Source organism: Fundulus heteroclitus, chromosome 13 (genome assembly GCF_011125445.2).
Source record: "Fundulus heteroclitus isolate FHET01 chromosome 13, MU-UCD_Fhet_4.1, whole genome shotgun sequence".
NCBI lineage: Eukaryota > Metazoa > Chordata > Actinopteri > Cyprinodontiformes > Fundulidae > Fundulus > Fundulus heteroclitus.
The window spans coordinates 15,068,441-15,092,610 of NC_046373.1; the positions used below are offsets into that span (position 1 = coordinate 15,068,441).

General features: G+C 39.7%; 1 protein-coding gene across 2 annotated transcripts in view; it reads left to right on the plus strand.

The window, feature by feature from the left end:
• The window catches only part of LOC105935154 (teashirt homolog 1), a 41,785-nt gene extending 18,554 nt beyond the window's left edge, over nt 1–23,231 (plus strand). For both annotated transcript variants that reach the window (XM_012875432.3, XM_036145175.1), the window contains one exon: nt 18,746–23,231. In XM_012875432.3, coding sequence (XP_012730886.2) covers nt 18,746–22,077 — 3,332 coding nt within the window. In that variant the 3' untranslated portion in view covers nt 22,078–23,231. The remainder of the gene's footprint in view (nt 1–18,745) is intronic.
• Nucleotides 23,232–24,170: the final 939 nt, after the last annotated feature.

Genomic DNA, 24,170 nt, shown 5'->3' on the forward strand with positions numbered 1-24,170 from the left:
AGCTGTGCTCATAAATAAACCTGAAATAAAACACTTCACTTTTTAAAGACAAGGGTGCTTGGATAGCTTACTTTTCAGTTTTTACAATTTTACAAGGCAGAAGTAGCTATGAGCACCGCTTATGCATCAAAGTCTAGAAAATCTGTGTACCAACATAATAGTTGTTAGAACATTGTTTTAGCAGCAGTAGGAATAATTGTTGATTTTCTGTTTTAATTAAAGTATCATTACTTTGAAAGTTTTGTCTACTGTGAAACCATGACGTTTTAACGCAGGTTATCCTACCGTGAGAACCTCATGACTGTTTGTCTACCTACAAAATATATGTTGAACCTTTGCATCTTTGTGGATATATGTGCTTGCAACGGCAACTTCTAACCTCCAAAATGTGTCTAGCTTGACTTTATGCATCTGCATCACTGTTTAGCTCCTCTTGTCATCTTACTCATTCCTGTTTCTGGGAAGCATCAGCCGTTTGAAACTCAAACGGCTGGATTTCTCTTCTCCCCACTCTCCTCCTCGCACCAAATTTGGGGAACAGCTGGGCCGGTCATGACGATGATTTGTCTCCCTCCACCCGTCCGTCTGACAGGTTGAGAGCACACACTCAAGACATACGCACTTTGGGAGACGCAGACACTAACTAATAGGCACAAACACACACAAACACACTCACTTAAACATCCTCTCTGTATCGCAGACAGACAGGCAAAAACACGAGCACACACTCGTACAGACACAAAAGTAGACACCAGAAATAAGGGGCCATTTTCTCAGGGTGCTGCCAAAACATTCAGATTTCCTTTAGCCTGAGCGACCATACATCAGCTCAGGGCCTCCCAGCCCGGATGGCAGGGGCTGACAGGAATGACATGTGTCATTTATCACACGGGGGGCGCCAGGCCTCAGGAAGAGAACAGAACGCCTCGTGACAAAGCCCTCCGTGGGCTCTCCTCCACTCACAACAAGGCGAGTTTGTCATGGGACAGACACTGACAAATCTATGGAGATGGAATACACATGGATACATGCTGACACAACACGAGAGGAGAGGAAACACACTGAGAGACCACGCTCACCCAGGGATCTCATATTAAATTCAAGCTGCCTTGTGGTTCATAACAAAGGCAGTTTGCTGTGATTAACAAACTATACATTCTCAACATATGTTTGACTGAAAGGCCAATGGGATATCCTACAATGTTTTACAGTGAGATAAAACTCACTCAAAATGAGCCAAAAAACAGGTTCTAGATTATTTTAGGTTTGACCATGAAAAGACTACAAGACAGCCCAGTAAAAATCATACTCTGTTCTAACTTGCTGACTATATTATTTTAAAAATCCTGCTGAGAAACCTCTGACTTTGATAAGCAAATTCATTATTGCCAACTATTGGTCTGGAGGGGTATAACTACAGATTACTGTTGGGCACCAAACCAAAATATACTGTAATTCCAAATGTTTGCCTTAAAAACATGAACCATACTAGAGACTTTGGATTTAAATGCAAGTCTTTCAAGCCAGTTTTTGCTACAATATTATAAAGCTCCCTCTGTGGAAATTATTGGCAAAACACAACAGAGGATGTATGAGTATGACCATGTGCACAAGAGGGTGCTTTTGTGAGTTATCCAAATTTGGATAACAAACAGCACAGCGAAGTCACTTAAACTTAGTAGGAGTGGCATAGACTATTCAAAAAACAATTACAATATCACCAATTGGGCCGGAGGTTGAAAATACTGATCTTTTATTTTTGTTAGGCAGTTAAGAAGTATGAAAGTGTGGCTTGATAACCCAAACTATATATACTAGGCCCAACGTTGTTGCAACCAGATGCATGTTTTTGAAATCAGTTTTCTTTGCACCATTATAAAACTCTCATTCAGAAAGGAGCCAAAAACAAAATGGACAAAATAAGCAACAGAAGGAAAAAAAAACAAGACTTATTTGAATAAGTTATTTCAATTTGTAGGAATTTAGCAGGATTTAGCAAATTATGGCCATGGACAATAGAGGGGAAAAAACAAACCAGTATTTTGCGAAGTTAACCAAATCTGTACCATTCCTTACTTGTGGAAGAAATGTAGAGATATGTTTTGCCCATTTCATTTGTTTTATTTGTTTTTTGCATAGAGAATGAGTGAAAAAAAATCCTTATCAACACCACTTGGTCTGGAGGGTGAACTCATATTTATGAATTGAACACTAGGGTGCCACTGACAAAAAAAAAAACAACTTGAAAATGAGAACCATAGAAACTTTTGGGTCAATGTTACAAATCAGTTTTCTTGATTTTAATGTGCTGGGAAAGAACCTTAAAATGTGGGTTCCCCACAGCCTCCCATGTTTCCTCTTGTTACTAGAAGAGCTAGAAAAGATCTTGTTTTCAGTTCTGGACCCATTCTCTTTATTAAAAGCCTTTAATGCCAAAGAGAGCTCCGTTTCTATCCTGTACCCATGCTACTTTACATCACATAGTATATATATATATATATATATATATATATATATATATATATATATATATATATATATATATATTATAGTTCATCATTACATTTACCTGATCTTCACTCTTTAAATCCCTTTGCTGTGATCCCCCTCCGTCCCCCTTTTACTCCTTTCACAGCCGGCTCATTTCTCTTCATAAGCCTAATTTATTTGCTCTGGCAGATGTAACCTGACAGCCATCAGTCTCTCTCCTACTGACACACACACACACATGACCTCCTGACATGCAGACAAATACACTAACATGCACAAATGCACAGCGCTCGCTTCTCACTTTTTATTCATTTACCTTGCCTCTATTAGACACACACACTCACACACAGCCCTTATTACCTCACACTGTTCTGAGGTAAGCTCTGCAGTCACATACCCTCTGTTTTACCCCTATCCTCCTTCTCCTCCTCCTCCTCCCCTCCAAAATAACCCTCCCATTAACATTACCGAAGATGGATGTGTCTTCATAGCGGAGATTGATTGCGGATACAGAGTTATGGTGCCATTTATGTGTGCGAGTATGTGTGTGTTAATGCTAGATGGAGGGCACTTTGGGAGGCGGCGTTGGGGGCTGAAATGTGAGGGAGGCAGGATTTTCTCCCATTTCCAGAATCTTCCAGCCGTTCGTTGTCTGTCCGCAGTCTGATATTGTGCTCTGTTGAAGGATTGCTTCCTCCCTTCCTGCTTCACTTCATAACCATTGTACACAGATACTCTCTCTCTCTCTCACACACACACACATATACACACACACACACACAATTAGGCTGAGATGTCTACTGATACAAGTCCACTTTAAGAGCCCACTTTATTATTTACTAACTCTCTCCAGGGACCTTATTTCTTGCCCTCTTCTCTGCTGCTATCTTTTGTCACTTTATTGCCACGGTAATCAGAAGAAGAAGAAGAAAAAAAAACTCCACTAAAGCCTGCATATGCTAACCTTCTGTCTGGTTCAGCATATTCCTTTAATTATATTTTTTTATTTCTTTGTTACACCCCTCTGCTATTCATCATGCTTAAATCCTAAGTCAGTGCTGAAATGAAACGGCGCAACTTTGTTTAATGGAGCGCCAAACTTCAGCTTTAACTTGTCGCCAGAGCGGGTGTAATGAAAAAGAAAATGCGGTGGTGTATAAAGGATAATGGTTTTGATGGGGCACCATTGCAGGAACTTCCCCTGGTGACACACGCAGCTAAAAGCACTACAATGTTTGGGGATGTTTGCTTGTCCTGAGCATCCTCCAGCCCGAAGGGTTTGCAGTTATAATTAATTTCCCAGAAGTGACTTTATGGTTTCTAAAGTTATTTTTTTTTTTTGTCTGTATGTGCACGTCGGCGATGGGATTTCAGTCAGGCCTCTGAGGTCGGGTTTTCACAAAGTCGACTGCGTTATTGCATTTTGGCTTGTGGGCTGTGAGTTGTTTCTGATTGGCACACAGAAGAAGAGAATAGAGAAAAACGGGTAAAAAGCTTTGTTAAAATGATTTGTGTGGGTGTATGTAATTCTAGTGTAACTCACATTATTTGCAAAAGTCTTCCGTATTTGGACAAAAATCTAGCTATTTAACCCAAATTGCCATATTTTAATGCAATTAAATGTTTTAAGGAAGTAAATTAGACTCTAGTCATGACACTGGGGGTGCACGTTTTTTTGTGGCTCTCATTATTTATTTGACTCTTGAACAGTTTCAGGCCAGAGCTTTGAAAACAGTGAAATTAGTTGTTCTGAGCAGGCTTGTCACATTCAGGGGATTTCCTTACAGGGACAGTACAGCCACTGTTTTCACAGGCATCAACCTAAGTTCCACAGTGCAACCCGCTTGATAGAACAATAAAGTTGGGCCCTATGATTTTCTTTCTTATGAAAAAAAAAAATCAACGAATTTAACAAACAAATTGGTATCCAAAGTAAAACATATCTCTGTAAAATAAAAACCCAGATCCACATATTTAAAAAAAAGTCCCTCACACTAAAAACCCAAATTACAGAGGAACTAAATTTGCAAAAAAAAAAAAAAAAAAAAAAATGTCCCTCATATCCCTCTAATTCACAAAGCCCTCACAAAGTTGGTCTTGTACTCAAATGTGTCTGAAAAGAATATTTTCTCTCACTGTTTACTCCCATTTAGAAGGTTATTTTTCTTTTTCCGTGTTAAAAATCTAATTACAGGCAGAGTAGAAAAGGAGTCTAATTTTCTAAGACTAGCGCTGCTTGAGTCACTAGTTTTTATTTTACTGTATTTTACACAGTTGCACATCCCGACTCATTTGCTAGTCCACTGATGGAGATGGCAAACAGGCACTAGAGGAGGAGGACGAAATAAATAGCCTGAGTCAAACAAAAAGCATCAACATCTAAATGCGCTTTTCCGATCACAACACCAGCAAATAAATATTTGCCATAATAATATCTCTTTCAATTTTTGCATCATCACTTAAAAATGGTGCCACTGATTCAAATCTAATTACAAATCATTCTTAATGCCCATTAAGAATGAGATAAAATGAGTTGACCCAGGCTGGGTTCATAGAAATAAATATCTTTTGAAGGGTTCTCTGAAAGGAGCAGATCGACAACATATGGCTACTTCCAGAAAGCAGTGAACCCCATCTCTACCGGTCTGAGATTGTCACAGCATAATAACTTGTGTAAAACAACCCTGTTTCACAATATGATGGTATTTACTCAAAAATGCAAAACAAAGTCCTCTAAAATTATATTTTACAAACATTTTTAACGTAGAGCCACTTAATTTAGTAATGTTTATTTATACCATTCTGCTCTTATAGGCCACAGAAGTATAAAAAACTGAAGGAAACTGTTTATTAAATGAGGCTTTATGCCCGCCTGCAGCCAATTGCTTAACTGTTGATGGGTGTTAACTATAGTTTTAAAACGTGTTTTTTTTTCATGTGAATGATAGGTTGAGCCTCTCTAGTATTTAAACTGTTGCTATGTTTCCATCCAGTTGTCATACGAATTTTGAATGAACTTTCCAAAGTGTCGCAAAAAAAAAGAAAGAAAGAAAGTGTGATTTAAGCGTGTTTCCATAATTGTTTCCCATAATTTTGTCAGAAGTTGACGTTACGCATGGCTGTAAACCGAAGGTAGAGGTTGCAAACTAGCATGGACCACACACGTCGGAGAAAAATGTTGCTATCGGCTAAGTTGTAATTGTTCTGTCACCCCCAACTAGTATTGCGATGTTACATGAAACAGCCGATCAGCCATGTGAGGTAAATGTTCGCTACATCAAAACTTATTCTGCAAATTATCAATTTTTCGCCAAAAGCCACCTCAAACAAGCATAACTTTTTCTTTTTTCTTTTTTTTTTTTTGCAAAATTGAGTAAGCATTTTAGAATTTTGCCGTTTCCATCTACTTTTTCTAATGCGATCCTTCAAAATGTGCATAAAAAGCTTTGATGGAAACACTGCTTATTGCTATTCGCGTCTTAAGCAATCGGAAATATTTTCAGCCCAAACTGTCTTTTTCGGAAACAAAGGTAAAGTACACTTGTCCGCCTAACTTGTCCGCCGGTGGGCACTTTAAAGTGTCGAAGCAGTATGTTCCACTGTTGCATGATAATTCAGGCATACCAATGGACTGCTCACATTCTGAGCATTAAATCACATTAAAGAAATACAAACTTATATTTTTCTTATATTTACTGGGAAGCAAAAAAAGCAAACCAACAAAAAAAAACCCACCAACTCTCAATAAAGGTTAAGGTTTTAAGAAAACCAGAAAACTCAGAGGTTTCCCCATGGATTAATTTTCCAAGACAACTGGCTAACATTCAATCTAACAACGATCAACGCTGTAACAGAAAACCATTCGCCCAGTTAATCTGTCTCTCAGATGTTTTTTTGGGCTCCCCAATCTCTTCCATCTATTTTTAAGAGTCAAATAGCTCATGAAGATGAGCAGATGAGAATCTTGCAGAGCCACTTTCTGTTACCGAGGCAGTAGGGTGTCTCCTTACTGCTGAGAGCTAAGGATCACATTCATGTAAGAGTGTGTTTATGTGTGTGTTTTTTTTCCCCTTTCCCCTGTGTCTCGGTTGGTTTTCAACGTTTTGTTCCTCAGCGGTGTACAAAGTGGATGGCCTTTGTGAATTGAGGGGAGGGCTGACAGTGCAGAGAACGTTGATTGATGGCTTATTGTGAAGCTGGGCTCAGCTAGACCAAACTGGTTAAGTTTTGACCCCCTTTTGGCCCCATGCCCTCTTGGTTTCTTCTCCAGGCTTTCTTTTTTTCCCTCTTCATTTTCTTGTATCTCACAGTTCTACCTCGGTCACCCTCTCGCCACAAACAAATATGTTTTTTTGTGAGTTTTTTTTTTTTTTTTTTGCTGCACTTAACTCATTGCCGTTGCCATTATTCTTTTTGTCTGCTCTTTCCTTTTTTTTTTTTTTTTCTTTCTCGACCGACTTTGTTTGTCAGAGGTCCTCCAGGACAGAATGGTCTCATGTGTCATTCAATCATGGCTCATTGTACAGATCATATACATGACCTTTCTGCCATAACACCTCCCTCTTAACTAGTTTTAACCTGCAGGCGAACCAGACAAAAAAAATATAAAAAATATGTTTTATCATTTTAAAATCATGCACACCAGTTTACACCGTTTCATCTCGTTTTATTTTTGTTTTTTGTTTTTTTCCTCCATGCAATGATTTTCCTGCCTCTCTTCACCACACAGCCATAATGATTTATGGTAATTATCCATCTTTGGGGTCATCCATCAAGTGGTTGTTGCTACGCGATGAGAGCAGCTGTTGTTTAGTGGGGAGGGCGGATGGGGTGGGGCGGTGGGGGGCTTCACTGTCGGGGTTAATGCAGGTGAATTCAGAAGACAGCAGAATGCAGAAAGCACGAAACGGTTATTTTGTTAGTGCCTCGGATTTGTGGACCATTAATGCTTTTATTTTAACTTAACAGATTTGTAGTCCTGCAGGGTCTATTCTCAATTCAGCAGAGGTATATCACCTTAAAATTGTCCCCCTTTCACCTTTTGTTACACTACCACCACAAACCTAAGTGTATTCTTGTTGGGATTTTATGTAACACAACAACAATTTGTATGTTAAAAAATCTGAAAAATGTGGTGTGTGCATGCATATAAAATCAGTTACTTTGATGCTACAAAATACATTCAGTGCAACCAGAAGTCTCCAGAAGTCCAGAAGTGTGGAAAGAAGTTGTGGAGAAGCTTGAAGCAGAGTTGGATGATAAAATAGCCCAAACTTTAAGCTTTTGTTCAAATCATCTTCAGAAAATGGAAAGGGTAACTCCGAAGTCATGTAGGGGACACAGGTCAGAAGTTGGATACAATCAGTGTTAAAATATACTGTAACAGCATAGGTCACAACATATTGTTAGGAGTGCCTTTTTTAAAGTGCACACCTAAGTCAAATTGAGAATCCGTAGCAAGAATTGATGTTAAAAACACTCCCCATTCAATCTTATTGAGCTTGAGCTATTTTGAAAAAAGAATTAACAGGCAGGAATTGTCGTCAGTGTTTGTTCAAAACTAGTGAACAGGCAACAACAGATTTTCAGCTGCAAGAGTGGTTCTACAGAGTATTTCCTCAATGGGGCAGAAAACAGGTTTTTCATTTTTGTCACGAATGTTTAAAAAAACAGATATTCTGTTAGCTCCATTAAACTATAACTTTTTGTTGGTCTGTCACATAAAACCAAATAAAATATATTAAATTTTGAGAATGTAGATTGTGAAAAGGTACAAGGGGTATGAAAATGTCTATTCATCTTGTCCATTGCTTCGGTAGCTTCATTGTTGTGCGAGATGTGAAGGACAAACTGAAAAATAAGACAATCTGAGCTTGTTTATAATAAAAAAAATATTAGATATGGTGAAGAATCTGTTGAACAAATGGCATCTGCCTACGTTGAGTCACCGCTTGGCTTAAGTTGAATAGACCGCATTTCCATCATCGTTAATTAGCAGCAGTAATGCTTTATCCATACTTTTGCCCGGAAAGTGAACCAGATGGTTTCAAAAAAAATGTCTGTGCAGCACCAGAGCAATGTTCAGGAGATGGGGGGGGTGGAATGGTGGCGGCGAGGGAAGGTTGGCAGGAGAGTTGAGCAGAAAGGGCTGGAATCTGTTGTGCCGATGATCTAACGGCTGTTGTTTCATCTCAGAACAAGTGGGCACTGACAGTTCAGGGAGAAGGTGATTTATAGACCGCAGTCACTGTCACGGGGCGTCAAAACAAGCTAGCAATTCAAGGAGGAAGAAGGGAAGTAGTTTATTTCATCACTGATGGAGTCTTTGTGTCTTTCTAATTCTATATAATTGATGAAGGTAATCCAAGGGGAATTCTGAGATGTCGGAATGATTTAAAAATGCTTTTAGCAAAATTTGCTCCCATAATTGCAAAGTTTTTTTTTTTTTTTTTTTTTCCCGGGGAGTTTTATTTGTAGCTGATAATCTTCTTGCCGCAGTGATGATGAACATAAACCCATACAGACGCATAAAATATTATATCTCAGAAAGACAAGGAGAGCAGGTTCTCGAGCCAAAAGTGGTGCAGCAACCCACAGACCCCCCATAAAAGAGACTGATGAGACTGAAACAGCATAAATGCATAGGAGGACTATGCCAAGTTCACCCCACACATTCTCATTCCTTTATGTATCATTTTTCAGAGCACAGGATGGCAAAAAAAACAATTGTGATTTTAGACCGAAGGGCACACATATGCAGTTAAACCTAAAATGATTCATACCTCTTGCGGACATTTAAGATTATTTTTATCCAAACATACATTTTTTGTCATGAAATTGGACTGAAGAAGGGAGTAAACAATGAAACAATGTTAAAGGAAAAAACAGTTTTTAGTTACATTTTTATTTCAAAAAGGGTATGTCTTTTTGTTTCCACTGTTATTTTGATGATTCATTTTTGGTGCTGAACTTCAAGTCTTTGGGGCTGGAAGGACTCTTTGCCAACACCCTAATGTTTAGCTCCCTCCACTGATCCTTCTATCAGATTTGGAATGTGACTCTTTCAGTCTGAAGATATATTGGTAAAATTAAATAAATACTTTAGACCTAAATCTGCCAGGGCTGTGAATGATTGAATAATTGTAGGTCTCACTGCATATTTTTTCTCAACAGGAATTAGAATTTTCAACCAGTCTGGAGCTGTATTTGTTATGCTTTGTTCTCTAGTTTTCTCTCTTTTGCTTTCATATCGACTAGGTTTATGTGCCAAACTTAAGGATAGTATTATGCTTTGGGGTAGAGAGACTCCAATCAATCAGCCATTTTTTTCTTGGCTCTGATCTGTGATTGGCAGGTCAGATACCAGGAAATAAAAAAAAGTCTATTCCATAAAACCATCAAAACTAAGAACTCCTAACATTTTCCTTCTATAAAAGCAACAAACTACAGTTTATGCTAAATTGCACGTTTTTGACTTCACTAAAAATCATCAAAAAATTGGAGACTTTTCATTTGTTCCACAAGGGGAACCAATCTTGTATTTCCTTTATTTTCTGTTGAACTCAAAAGTACAAGCTCTGTGAAAGAACCTGCAGCACAGTTTCTCTTTTATGTGTTGTCACTAAAAAAAAACATCTTTTGAAATAAGAATCTGCAGGTCAGGACTCCAAGAAAAATGGACGATCAAGGCAAACTAAATCTTAAAAGAAAAAAAAAACTTCTGTGTTATGTTTTGTAACGATTCAGTGATGCGACCTACAGAAAACACGATGGACATCAATTTAGCTTGTTTGACTGACAAGTTTGTTGACATTTGACATCAGGAAGATTGTGGGAGTTAAGAGGACAAAACAACCTTATAAGTGCCCTTAAAAACTCAAAAACCTGTGAATGTGTGTATTTGAGAGACTTTCAGGTGACTTAAAACAGGGAAATACCAGTTTGGACTATATTCTGTCCCTTTTTCGCTTTCTTTGTGGGGGTCACATGATATAAAACCGTTGCGAAAATCCAGCACCAATCCTCTACTGTATCATAGTTTTTAGCTTTAATATGCTGCTCAAACACAAGGTGAACTAAATCAAAGCTGCTTAAGATAGTATAATGCTCTCTCAGCAAACCACTTAAAGCATGCAAAGCATTTTCAAATGTTTCTAAACATGTATTTGACACTCACTGGGTATAGGCCTGTATGAATTACCTAGTATGATAACCTAAAAGTCATACTAAGAGATATTTAAAACAACATGATCTAATTACTAATTTTATTTGAACAAAACAAAAGCAACAACTATTCCTAATCCTGCAAAAATTGGATATTATTTATTATTACAGATATAACCCCATACTCTTTTTTATTTTGATATGCAGAATTAAATTAAAATTCAATTGGCAGCAACAGATGGAGGAGAGCAAGACCAAGCATAACCATAGACTAAACAGAGGCAGAAAAAAACATGTTGCTCTCTCTCTGGCTTCTCATTGAGACTGCTTTAATCTGTAGAAATGGTAAAAAATAACTTCACTGTCTTGGCTATTTTGATCGTTTTACCTGAATACGAACCTGAACTTGGTCGACCATTTTTATTTGCTAAATGTCTTATTTATTTTGCAATTTCAGCATATTTTTCTTTTTTTTTTTGGCTATTGTTTTACGTCATATCCATGTTTTACCTTGAAGTACCTTGTGAAGTACTCTATCAGTATTTTCATTCTATATCTTATAGGTTTTATTTAAATAAATTGCTTTCTTGATACTCGTAAGTAGCCCATTCCAACTTAACACAGACACCAGTGGGCTTTGACTGTTGCTGTTTTTTTTAATGCAGAGCAGTTTGCTAAAGTGTTAGGATAAAGTTGCAATGTTTCGATCCTGTTTTAATATGACATGTTGATAAATTGGTCCCAAAACATATTAGCGTGTGCCCATAAAATCTTATACGGACAAACAAAAAAAAGTTATTTTGCTTCAACAACATACTGCTTGTAACCCGGTTTTACAGGGCAGGGACATGAAAACTTACAGACAGCAGTTGGGTTTTTTTCAGGGACTCATTCAGCACCCTGGTTTGAGTTTTAAAGTAAAATAACTAACATGCCAAACACTGATTAAACATTTGCTTCTGCATTTTCCGTCAAACAAAATGCCCAGTGAAAAGTAGGCCTACTCAAAGCAGTGTTTTTCAGTCTTTCAAAACTAAAACAAAAAAAAAACTACATTTCTGCGTGTGATAGCTAATCAAAGAGGGTGAAAGCTTTAATTATTGTATTTATTTTTTTCTTACCGACGCAGTAGGCTCCTACAAAAATAGAACAGTTTGTCGACAGTGCAGCGACCACTGTGAGGATAAGGTTGTACTGGCTGTTTTAATTTCCCTAACACAGTGGAGCTGTGGAAACTGAGATGGTGCATTTGTACATCATGTGAGCAACAGGAAAGCCCAGAGCTGTTGAGCCATATGGTGGTGTGCTCCATGTGGCTTTCGGGGGGTGGGGGTTACTCTAAGGTAAGCTTTTACATGGCTGTTTAAAGAAACTGTGGATTAAATTATGACTGCCTCTATGCAGCTTTGGAATGAGACGGAATATAACCACAACTAAAACGTGCCCTGGAAGAGATTTTTTAACAACCAAATTTTCTTCATTTTAGATATTCTGCAGATTTTCTCTGGATTTTTCATATACTTGGTGCAGAAAACATTCAACTGAATTGACAGGTAAAAAAAAAAAAAAAATCCAGCTGAGGACAGGCTGCTGGTTTGTGCCAGTTTGCACCCTCGTGGACCATCTTCAGAGAAGTCCAAAGAGAATGTCAGGTCCGATGAAACCACAACCACAGGTTCTGCACTGAAAGGAGAAGCAAGAATGAACAGAATGAAGGGGAGAGTGGGGAGGAGACAGATATTGCCTGACATACTAAGCATTACCATAATTGGCTTTTCTACATGATAGGACAGAGGAAATAATAATGTCATTTTATTTACAGCCTTCTCTTCGCCCGAACACGCACACAGTCATGCACACCGCATAGGTCAATGACACACACTGATCAGGCCTGTCCAAAGCCATCAGAGGTGAGTGGCAGGGAATGGAGGGACCGGTGACAAAGCGAAACGGCGGAGAGAAATAAGACTGCCACGCCGGAGCTGCCTCTTTGAAGGGCCGCTAAACGCTCTGAGGGAGCCTCGTTGGCCGCCCTGCCGCAGATGCAAGCGCTCAGCACACGGGGTAAATCAGCGGGGTGAAGGCTGCTGGAATTGGACATTAGCACTGCAAATGAGAGTCGGGATTGCCCTCTTCTCTGAGACAACATGAATAAATGAGAAAGGCTTAAAGGGGAAAGCAAGTGAGTTGCGTGTGTATAGTAAAGAGAAAAGAGGAAAAAGAAGCTGGGTTGAGGTTGTCATTTCCATGTCATGGTCAGGTTATCCTGCATCTTGAAAAAAAAAAGGCATATGTCCTCAATAAATATTTAGTTGTTGATGTTTTTATTTTTATTTTAGTGCTAATACTTACCTGGGCTGTAATATTTGGGTTTGCTCGGAGGTTGCAGTTTTTAACTTGAATGGTACAGATCTGGTACTCAAAAATCTTTTTTTTCTTATTAATTATCCATGAAGGCATAGTTGCTAAGTCAATATTTTGCAGTGGCAAATAGAACGTCTTGAGTAATTAGATGTTAAATTAGTGTTTATTAAGTGAAACCAAATTAATTATTAGGTGTTAGGTGTTTTAAAATTGTGTTGTGTACAGTAGGAAGTCATGCAGGCTGAGCTTTTCCTACAAAGTTTCATCAGGCAGTAAAATAACAGTAAAATAACCTTGAGTAAAAATACAGCAATCCAGTACTTACCGTATTTTTCAGACCATAACACACACAGAATTATAAGGTGCACTGTAAATTAACGTGTCTATGTCCACACATAAGGCACACAGGATTATGAGGCGCATTAAATATTATTCCCAAGTGTGTAATATCACTCTGCCCCTCAGCATACACACATACTACCTGAGAGGGAGAGCTATCCATCTCTGTCGGAAGGACAAAGTAGTTGAACTACACTGCCCTGTTTTTAGCATAAGGCCAAAATAAACAGAACTTTCATATTGAATTAACTTACTAGGTTTATTGTTTATTGGCACGGGTTGCTTCTAGTTTAGACATTACTGTCAGGCAGTCTTGTAGACAGCTCAGGTAGTGACACAGTGTACCGTAATGCTCTGAATATCCACTGAGCAGAGCCGCTTCGTTGCTTACCAAAGTCGTACTTACACATTTTGACAGTTTTTTTGACCACATTGTACCTCATAAAATTGGCAAGTAAGCACAAAAAGTACGTTTTTTTATTATAAGGCGCACCATACATTTTTGAGAAAATTTAAGGATTTTTAGTGCGCCTTATAGTCCGAAAGATACCGTACGCAAAAAAAAAAATACAATCAATATATAAATTTTGTTTTTGTTTTATAAAATTAAATTTTTTTTTTTGGAAAGTCTATTCTGTTGCGTAGAATGTTCACCCTTTTTGTTCTGCTTTTGTGATGTAATGCTGGTCAGGTAGCCAGACTGCAGAAAGCTGCTTAACAGACATGCGGCTTATAGTTTGCCAACTAATTTTGAGAAAGGTTTCGTTTACACATCATGACTGTCCTTGTTTTTCATGAGCAGCAATATTTCTAAACAAGTAAATCTGAAGTAAAAGTGCAGTGGCCCTCTTTAATCCTGCTGACTGGCAGTGGTCAGCAAGAGAGAGGGTCAACATTGTGTTCTCCTGTGCTTCAAACAGCCAGAGAAAACTCCAGTTGCTCCGGCACTTTCTTTTGACAACTAATTAAATGGACTTTCAAGCTCAGAAGTCTCATGACAAAAAATAAATAAAAATATAATGTTTTTTGAAATGTAGATAAAACTTAATGCATACCTTGATAAAAGAAACTGAACCATGCCTAGGTCTACTTTAACAGGTGATATAAAGCCAACTACAAATAGTTGTAAATAAATATGTTATAACTGTCTTCTTACAGCTGCCAAAGCATAGTTACAATACAATCAACACTTTAACTAAAAAACGTAGCTACTTACTAGAGATGTTTTACTGATAAAAAATATATTTTTGAGAGTGCTGTTATTTCCTTTAGGTCAAGGGCTTGAAAATAATGTGTGTTGTATAATCTGGTTTAGCTGGTGAGAGCATATTTGCGTTATAGGAAATTAAAAATAAAACTGCCATTGGTGCATCTCTAGGATCCTAATACGTCCACAGTTCACTCATTGTACGATATTTCCTACTTTGGGTGGATAAAATGTTTTATTTTTTAATGAAAAGCAATTGTTTGGTCCAACTTTTATATGTGCAAATGCATGATTAGACCTGAAAGATTTCTTCCTTTTAGCGAGTAATGTAGTTTTAGGGAAGAAGGTGCGCATGTTTGCATGTGCGTGTGCGCATATGTCACTAGGGTTGGGGAGGGGTTTCGGGCTGTCCTACTGTGGGTGTCACCTGTCTACAGCAGGAAATCCTGGACTCTCTGGGCACAACAATAGTGACAGGCTCCTCTCCAAACACAGATGGCTTCGCTTTCTCCCCACCAGCCACATTGCAGCTCTGCTTGCACCTGACACACCGTGACACTTGGGATACAGACAAACGGGTGCAATGCGCACAACTGATCGGTCACACCTGCGGTGTTCAACTTAGAAAGTTGAACTCGCACTGAGGAGATGTAATTATTGTTATGATTTTATATTCTTTATATTCTTTTTAGATGTAGCCGTGATCTTATTAGATTTTTTTTTTTTTTTTACGTCCCGTACACCGACACACACACACACACACCTCTTGTTCGTAAGCCTGAACACATCTTTCGTCCTCTCTTTTCAGAACTTCTCTTTCGCCTATCCTCCCTGACAGCACAAAGTGGGCTTACGTTTTTGACTGACAACCACAACAGACACTTTTCTCCCCCCGTCCTTCCCCTCCAGCCTCCTGTTTTAATCCCCTCCCCATCCTGCTCTCCCTCCTTCTCTTTGCTTCCTCTTTTGTTCTGAGTGACGCTCGAAAGCCGCCGTGTCAGCATCTTTTCCATCTCTGATTGCCTTATTAGCCGGCGGTGGCACCCGCAGCTTTTCTGACACAGATGGTGAAGGAAGAGGAGGAGGAGGAGGCTCAAGCAGGGCTGAAAAGGGAAAAATGGCTGACTTGTGTTTGTTGTTGTTACTTTCTCCCCCACTTCCTTCCCTCCCATCGCTTTTCTGGCTTGTTTGTGTGGACACTGACACCTTGGGCTGACACTTACATACTCCTGACACTGATGCCTGTCAGGGTAACATACAGAGGATGGCAAGAAAAGAGTAGACTTTAGTGTTGGTGTGCTGGCCGTGTGTGTGTGTGTTTGTACTACTGTCAGGTTTCTCTCTCTGTTTTCTCTTTACTCTTCCCCCTTTGACTTTGACTTTGCATTCATTTCAATTCAGTGTGTTGCATATTGATAGGGAAGGATTAGACACGTTGAAAAAGTAACAAATGCTTAGGCAGAATATGAAAAGAAGGGAATTTACAGACTACATTTTGTAATCAACTCTCAATTGATGTGTAACCAGCAGTGCAACATTTATCGTCAAAGTACATGTAAGGTAAACAGAGAAACTGAGGTAAAATACACGAAACAACAAACACGTTAACAGTAATAGTAAAGATTAAGCGGCAAATTAAAAGAAAGGTGAGGTGTTTCTGCACATCTTAGGTTTTCAGGAAGTTGGCTGGACACCGCAGCAAGTGCCAGGGAATGAATTAAGCCAAAGAAGAAGTCAGATACCGTGTGGTAATAACTTTTTGTGTGTTATTTAAAAATCAAATAATTCTCCAAACATCATTTTCTCTCTTCTTTGCCTACACGCATGTGAACAATACGTCATAAGCGAAGACAGGGGGGGTCAAACGTCCGTGGCAGAGCATCACTAGCATCAATAGTGAGGGAAAACAATGAGGCAGTGCTTGTACAGCCGAATACGGCTATTGTTTTTGCGACACTTCCTAAATATTTCGCTAGTTATCGCGTGAACTCCTGGCAAGAGAGCGAACTCATGTGGTCTTCTGGTCTCGTGAGCGCCGTTGCCGAATCCAGCGCCGCAGCTGGCCACTGTTTCCGTGGGAGCAGTGTGAGGCGGGGTTTACGGAGAAGCCGCACTGGATCAGGGCCATGCCCGCATTGTAGTCCGTGTGAGCCCAGCGTAGTCAGAGTGAGCCTGGCGTTACTCCTCGGTCCATAAAAAGGCTTCTTGCATGCTATGTTTTTTTAGCTGTCTGTTTTTTTCAGTAGGAAGTTGTGTGTCAGCAGCGCATGTATGGTAAATGATGTTGTAAAACTCTAAGGTAAGCGAAGGGAAATATACAGATACTGAATGAAAGTGGTCTGTGAATGAAGCCTTAAAGAAGCCCACATGTGATCCCTTTTTGCTCATATTTATAATTGCCAAAAGAAACAAAGTGGTTCCAGTTTGCCAGATAAGAGCTGAACCAATTTAGCACAGTATCACGCAATCCCATCCACTTTTCAAGTTAATCAATCAGTATGTCATGATCAGCTATGCCTTAAAAAAAGCCTAGAAAAGCCTAACATATATGTGGGCAATAAATGTCTCTAGAAAATTGTCAAGAACATACCTTTGAAGTCTATTCTTTCATCAGGGGTCCAGATACAAGAAGTGCATCCCTAATATGATTCTCTAACTGCACAGTTTGACCAAATGTGTTAGGTTTATGTAAAGCGTATGTAATTTTTTAATGAAAAAATCCTCTGTTTATATTGAAACAATGCATATGATTGTAAAAGCAACCTTGCTCTTCCTTAATTGTGAGCGCCACTCACACCGCACCCAGAGAATTATGATGCGCACAACCGGTCGAAATGACAAAATATGAAATTTTTTGACAGGATTGTTTTTTTTTTTTGGTCCGTTTTTATGTCGAAGCCCCTCCATTGCTGAGGACACACAGGCCTAAACCAGGTGTAAGATTCATCACTGTTGAGACATAACAGTAATTATCATAACAGAAGTACATTAATTTCCAGGAGGAAAGTGGTATTGATGTTTTTTTCTTACACACAGCCAGGTGTAAGACCTAGGGCACCTCACAAACATTAGACATTGTCTATTTTGATCATGGGATAGAGGGCTACATTGGTATGAAGCTGACAGCCTATCTGTCTCCTCACTGGAGACTGATTCTGGCACTTTAGACATGCATTTTATAAAGAACAGATTAAAGCAACCCAGGAATTTTTACCCCCTTTATTAGCCTCTCTGTGTCAGAATCTTCCTCCAGAAGATTTTATGTGAGCTCTTCTTTCATTAAATGAAACTTTTTGTACCCTAGGTCATCTTAAAACAATTTTAACACAGGTATATTTGTTAAATGTATTGTCATTTATGTTTATAAAATGGTATGACTTGGCATACTGAGCACACAGGGTGCACAGGCGGTAACAACATGTATTCTCGTGTCCACTATCCGTTTCCTAACATCACACTGTGAGGACTTCCACAGCCGATGCCAAGTCGATTCCAGCCAAGCGTTGCTTGGCAAGGCCGACACTGTTGGCATTACGTTCCACTATTTCTAAGTTGTTAATACATAGTATGTGGAAATTCCAGCAAATCATTGAAGTCAGGAACAGATTCACTACAGAAAAAATAGACATCCCCACTAAGTTGTTTTAGCATTTCCATTTCTTGTGAAATTAGATAATGCAGGTTTCATTTTTTATTCTGAATGTCTGCTTATTATCCACAGTGGAAAAAAAAAACTCTTACTTCAATGACAAATTGTTTTCTTTAATGTAGAAAAATAAATAATTCATTATTCATTTATTTTATGTGCTCAGACAAGTGTAATAACTTAAAAAAGTTTTCTAATTTTTTGTATTTTAAAAAAAGCCTCCTTCAGTCCCCCCTCCCTTATTTCTTTATCCTAGCTGACTAAAATTGTCTTAGTGTTTTACAATATTTCAGTTAGGGAGTGAAGTGAAGAGGATTATCTATCACTGTCAGGTTGTGGATGTGTGCCACTTTATTATTGCAAGCCTTTTTCCTCTGTGGAGACTAATGACAAAAATCTTTTTTTTTTCTTTTTTTTTAGGATTATTGCCTCCGCCACCCACATACAGTACTCAGTGTGTTCTGGAGTGTAAAACTATATTAAAATACACATAGATTATTATCTAATACCACTCTTTCCTCTTATTTGTTTTACAGCTTACGGACCGGAGGATGAGTTTAAAACAGAGAAGACTGAGGAAGAAGAGCAACTCCTTGACGATGGCCTTTCCCTCGACGGTCAAGATGCAGACTTTCTCTTTAACGACGACGAGGAACCAAAAGAGCATTATAGCTGCCAGAACTCTCCACTCAGCAATGGCACTAACCAAGACGCTGGATACGCTTCCCCACTCAGTACCACCAGTGACCAACTGGTGGACCTTAAAAACACCACTTCCTCCTCTAGTGATCAGGAAAAGCTAGAGGAAAAGCTTGGTGAAGGTGCTGAGTCGATGGATGGCATCTCTCTTCAGGACAGTCTGACAAAAATGAAAGCCGTCTATGCAAACTTAATTTCGGATGCCTCCTGGTCCAGCATTGCTCTGGATATGCTGAAAAGTAAACCTGGGACCAATTTGTTAGCTAGCAATGGTAGTGGTAGCAACTGCAAAGGCAGCAATGGGTTCCTCAACAGTCACAGTTCAAGCAGCAGCCACACGAAGAGCAGATGTAGCGGTAATGATACCCCAGTCACCACTTACATCAACAGCAGCAGCACGACAGCAAGAACGGTCTCGAGCAACAGCAGCACCGGCATTAGCTCTGCAAGCACTGGAGGATTAGCCTATGACTGGCATCAGGCAGCTTTAGCTAAAACTCTTCAGCAAAATCCATACCAGCTCCTTCCTGAGCCTAGCCTGTTCAGCACTGTGCAGCTTTACAGGCAGAATAACAAACTGTACGGGCCGGTCTTTACTGGGGCTAGCAAGTTTCGGTGTAAGGACTGTAGTGCCGCCTATGACACCTTGGTTGGTCTGACTGTGCACATGAACGAGACTGGCCACTACCGCGATGATAACAAAGATCCAGAGGATGATCGAAGCAAGAAGTGGTCCAAGCCACGCAAGCGTTCTTTGTTGGAGATGGAAGGCAAAGAAGACGCCCAGAAAGTCCTCAAATGCATGTATTGTGGCCACTCTTTTGAATCCTTGCAAGATCTTAGCGTTCACATGATTAAAACAAAACACTATCAGAAAGTGCCTCTAAAAGAACCAATGCCAGCCCTCACATCGAAGCTGGTGCACCCAACCAAAAAAAGAGCATTTCAAGAATTGATGTCCCCGAGCTCACCAGAGTCGGTGTCTTCGGGCATATTCCTTGGAGACTCTCCAAAAGACCAAAAAGCAACTAATCCCTACGTAACTCCTAACAATCGATATGGTTACCAAAACGGTGCCAGTTATACGTGGCAGTTTGAGGCACGGAAGGCACAGATTCTCAAATGCATGGAGTGTGGCAGCTCCCATGACACATTGCAGCAGCTGACGGCCCACATGATGGTCACAGGACACTTTCTAAAAGTTACAAATTCAGCCTCTAAAAAGGGCAAGCAGTTAGTTTTGGATCCTGTCATTGAGGAGAAAATTCAATCAATTCCTTTGCCTCCTACCACAACACGTCTCCCAGCACCCAATGGTCAGCCACAGCCTGACGCCCTATTGCAGCCCTGCAGCCCTGAAGAGAAAAATGATGAGAAGAGGGATGACGACACAGAGGAAGACAAGCTAGAGGTAAGAGAAACAGAGAGAAAAATCAAAGAGGAAAAAGAAGACCCAACTGAGAAGCCTGAGAAGCCTGTAAAGACCAGGTCTTACCAGTACCTTACAGAAGAGGACTTAGAAGAAACACCTAAAGGTGGGCTTGACATCTTAAAGTCTTTGGAGAATACAGTCTCAAGTGCAATCAGCAAGGCCCAAACAGGAGCACCAACATGGGGTGGATACCCCAGCATTCACGCTGCCTATCAGCTCCATGGATCTCTGAAGTCTACTATGCCCTCCTGTGCACCAGTACAACCTTTGTTTAGCAGCTCCAATCTGAAGGCATTGTCCTCTGATATAGGCTCTCTGATCCATTCACCAAATAGTCCCTCTCCACCTCTTAGCCACAGGAGCAATGTGCTGGCTATGGAGGAGCTTGTGGAAAAAGTGACAAGGAGTAGTTCTGGAAATGATGAAAAAGAGGAAAAACCTGCTGAGAGTGAGTGTATGTCTGCAAAGTCCCCATTGCAAAATCCCAAGGCCAATGCAGAAACTCCGCCGAAAGTAGGGCAAAGCTCTACAGTTAAGAATCACATTGATCTAAAAGGTAAAAAAGAGCCAAGCGAGTCTAAAATAGAAGTAAAGATAAAAACTGAGGGTGAGTCACCACAAAAAACCGGTAGCAATGGCTGCAGTAGCCTCAGCATCATCACCGATCATTTATCTGAGCAACCTCTTGTCAGCCCTCTCAGTGCTTTGCAGTCTGTCATGAATAACCACTTGGGGAAAGCTGCAAAAGTTTCTAGACCTTCTGTGGACCCATTTGCAATGCTTTATAAGATGAGCAGCTATGCCCAGGGTAAACAGGCAGAGCCAGCAAGTCAACACCATAACGATGAAATCGATCAGCCCATTGACTTAACAAAATCCAAAACCAGCAGCAACGTTTGTTCAGCTAAAACTAGTCCTACAGCTCTAAACAACAGCAACACAAACAGTGTTAAAGCAGCTTTTAGGAATTTCTCCCAATCGTCATCCCCGCCTCTTCGAGAGAATGCTTTGATGGATATTTCAGACATGGTTAAAAATCTCACTGGCCGTTTGACACCAAAGTCTACAACCCCATCCTCTGTCTCAGAGAAATCCGACATGGACGGCTTTACTTTTGAGGACAGTATGGAGGAGCTGTCTCCCATCCAAAGAAGGAAAGGGCGACAGTCAAACTGGAATCCCCAACACCTCCTGATTCTCCAGGCGCAGTTTGCCTCCAGTCTTCGAGAGACTCCTGAAGGAAAGTTCATAATTAGTGACTTAGGACCCCAAGAGCGAGTCCACATTTGTAAATTCACTGGTCTCTCCATGACCACCATCTCACATTGGCTGGCCAATGTAAAATACCAGTTAAAGAGGACAGGTGGAACAAAGTTCCTCAAAAATATTGACTCTGGCCAACCTCTGTTTCTGTGTAGTGACTGTGCTTCCCAGTTCAGGACTCCCTCTTCCTATATAAACCATTTGGAGTCCCATCTGGGATTTACCCTAAAGGACCTCTCCAAGCTGTCCATAGACTTACTTGAGCAGCAGGCAGTGAGCAGAATTGAGGACAAGTCGTTTACATCAACTGGACTTAATGAAGATGACACTGGCTCGGCGTATCAGTGCAAGCTGTGCAACCGAACATTTGTGAGCAAACATGCAATCAAATTGCATCTTTGTAAAACACACGGAAAGTCGCCAGAAGACCATCTCATCTTTGTGAAAGAGCTTGAAAAGTTGGATAAACAGTGAAATCAGTGATAGCATGACAGATTACTGTTGCACTAAAACTCTTAAGTCTCAATCTGTCAACACAGATAGTGCCACAACTGTTTTAACACAAACATGAGCTTTAACACCTTATATTCTACTTACTCAGTGTGTTTTTGAATGAAAAGAGCTTTTAATGTAGTGGCTCTAAAACAAATTGTAAAGGTTGTGTTTTAATTGACAATTCGAGAGAGATGGTGCAACCGACATGGCACCACAGTCGTTGACTGATTGTTGCTTCATCAACGCACTGCATTTTATCTGAGCCTTTAGCGTTAGTCTGTCTGTCGTTTTGAAATGGACCCATGCTCTTGTGATCATCACTGTTTATGTTTTTTTAATGAATATATTTCACCATAACTTGCATATTATTTATAAAGCTGTGCATGTTTTCATTGAAAGCAATGAGTATATTAAGTCTGGTTACACTTTAGTAACAGTGACTGAAATGGTGTCCCTCTTTAACAAAGTTTGCAAACATCTAGTCGTTTAAAGTTAAATGGAAAAAAGATGATGTTCTAAAATGTTTCTGCACTTTCAGTGAGTGTAAACCAATGAAGAAAATTTTGATATACAAGATCAAGTTTGGTTTTGCGGCCCTTAATCAAACTATAATGTTGTTTATTGTTTGCCATTATACCACGAAGATGTTAGAGAGGTCTGCTTTTCCTCAAGTAAAAAAAATCTCCAGTTTTTTCCCCAACATGTACAATACTAGCTTAGTAGTCCATCAATTTCATCATGAAGGAGCTAAACTTGTAAAGTTAATAAAGTTGAAAACTTATTGTATAAATTATCAGAAAAAAAACAATGTATGTTGGCATACCTTGCTACTTACAAGGTCAGTATTATTTGTAATGTGTGCATTTTTACAGTGTTATTTTCTAGACCAATAGGATAGGGGATGTAAAGCTACAGAATATTGTTGGACCAAAAATGTCCTTTTTTTCAGTGAATTGTAGGTCCCTCAATGTGGTTTATATTAAATGAAATTAACGGCATCTGATGCGATGCCAGTGTCTGTATATAAGCTTGAAAGATTTGCTCAAGAATTCCAGGTTTTTGTCATGACCAGTTATTCTAAATGGCATCCTTTTATCCTTAGTTGTAAAATAAACGTCATGTCCTGGAATAAACTACAGTGTGGTGTGTTTTTTTTCTAACAATATGATAATCAAATGCATATAAAAAAGGCTTTGATTTCTGTTTTTTGTCGGCCACGGTGTGGATCATCGGCTGTCATCTCACCGTCTCTAACATTCTCTTCTGTCACACCAACTCCTGAAATAACCTGATTAAGTGTCTGTTATCCCTCTTATGCAGATGTCCAAAGCATCTCAGCCATGCCTCAACAATTTTGTTTCAACAATATGCTCCAGGTTCTAAACCTTTCCATGTTGGTCATTTTAATGCATCCACTTGTCTACCTCTCAGTCCAACCCCACACACAGTACGTATTCATTTTACAGACCTTCGTTCCTCTACCCTCCAGAGCATACATCCAACTTTCCAAGGTCACTCACTTGTGCTCTCTACTTGTAGCTACAAATCACAATATCAGCAGCGAACACCAGAGTCCATGGCAATTCTTGCCTGGTCTCATGAATCAACCTAATACAACTCAAACCAGCCTGTCACTCCATTGGCTGACACATCCGACCACTGTCTCACTATCTTTTCACATATCCTGCACCCTCACACAGTTGCCTGCCACACCACAAAGACACTGCAACTCCTGGTCTTCTGTATAATTACCAACCAACTCCAACTATGTGTAATTACAGCTCCTAGCTACTGTTCCGTGCACCTGTTCCTTGACCTTTCATGAGGTCAACAGTAAGAACTCTATCGTGGGGAGGAAAGGAGCTTCAGACTGCTGAGCCGATATCGGACAGCCTTTAACTCTGACATCATTACGCAACAGAAACGCACACAGACAATTCTAGTCAAATCCGGGCATACGGTCTTCTGAAAATGAACTACAAAGTGTGCGCTGTCTTCTCTCCGGACATTTTCGATGATTTCCATGAGGTGGGCTGTGCTTATACATCATGTCATGCAAAGGATTGTGGGAT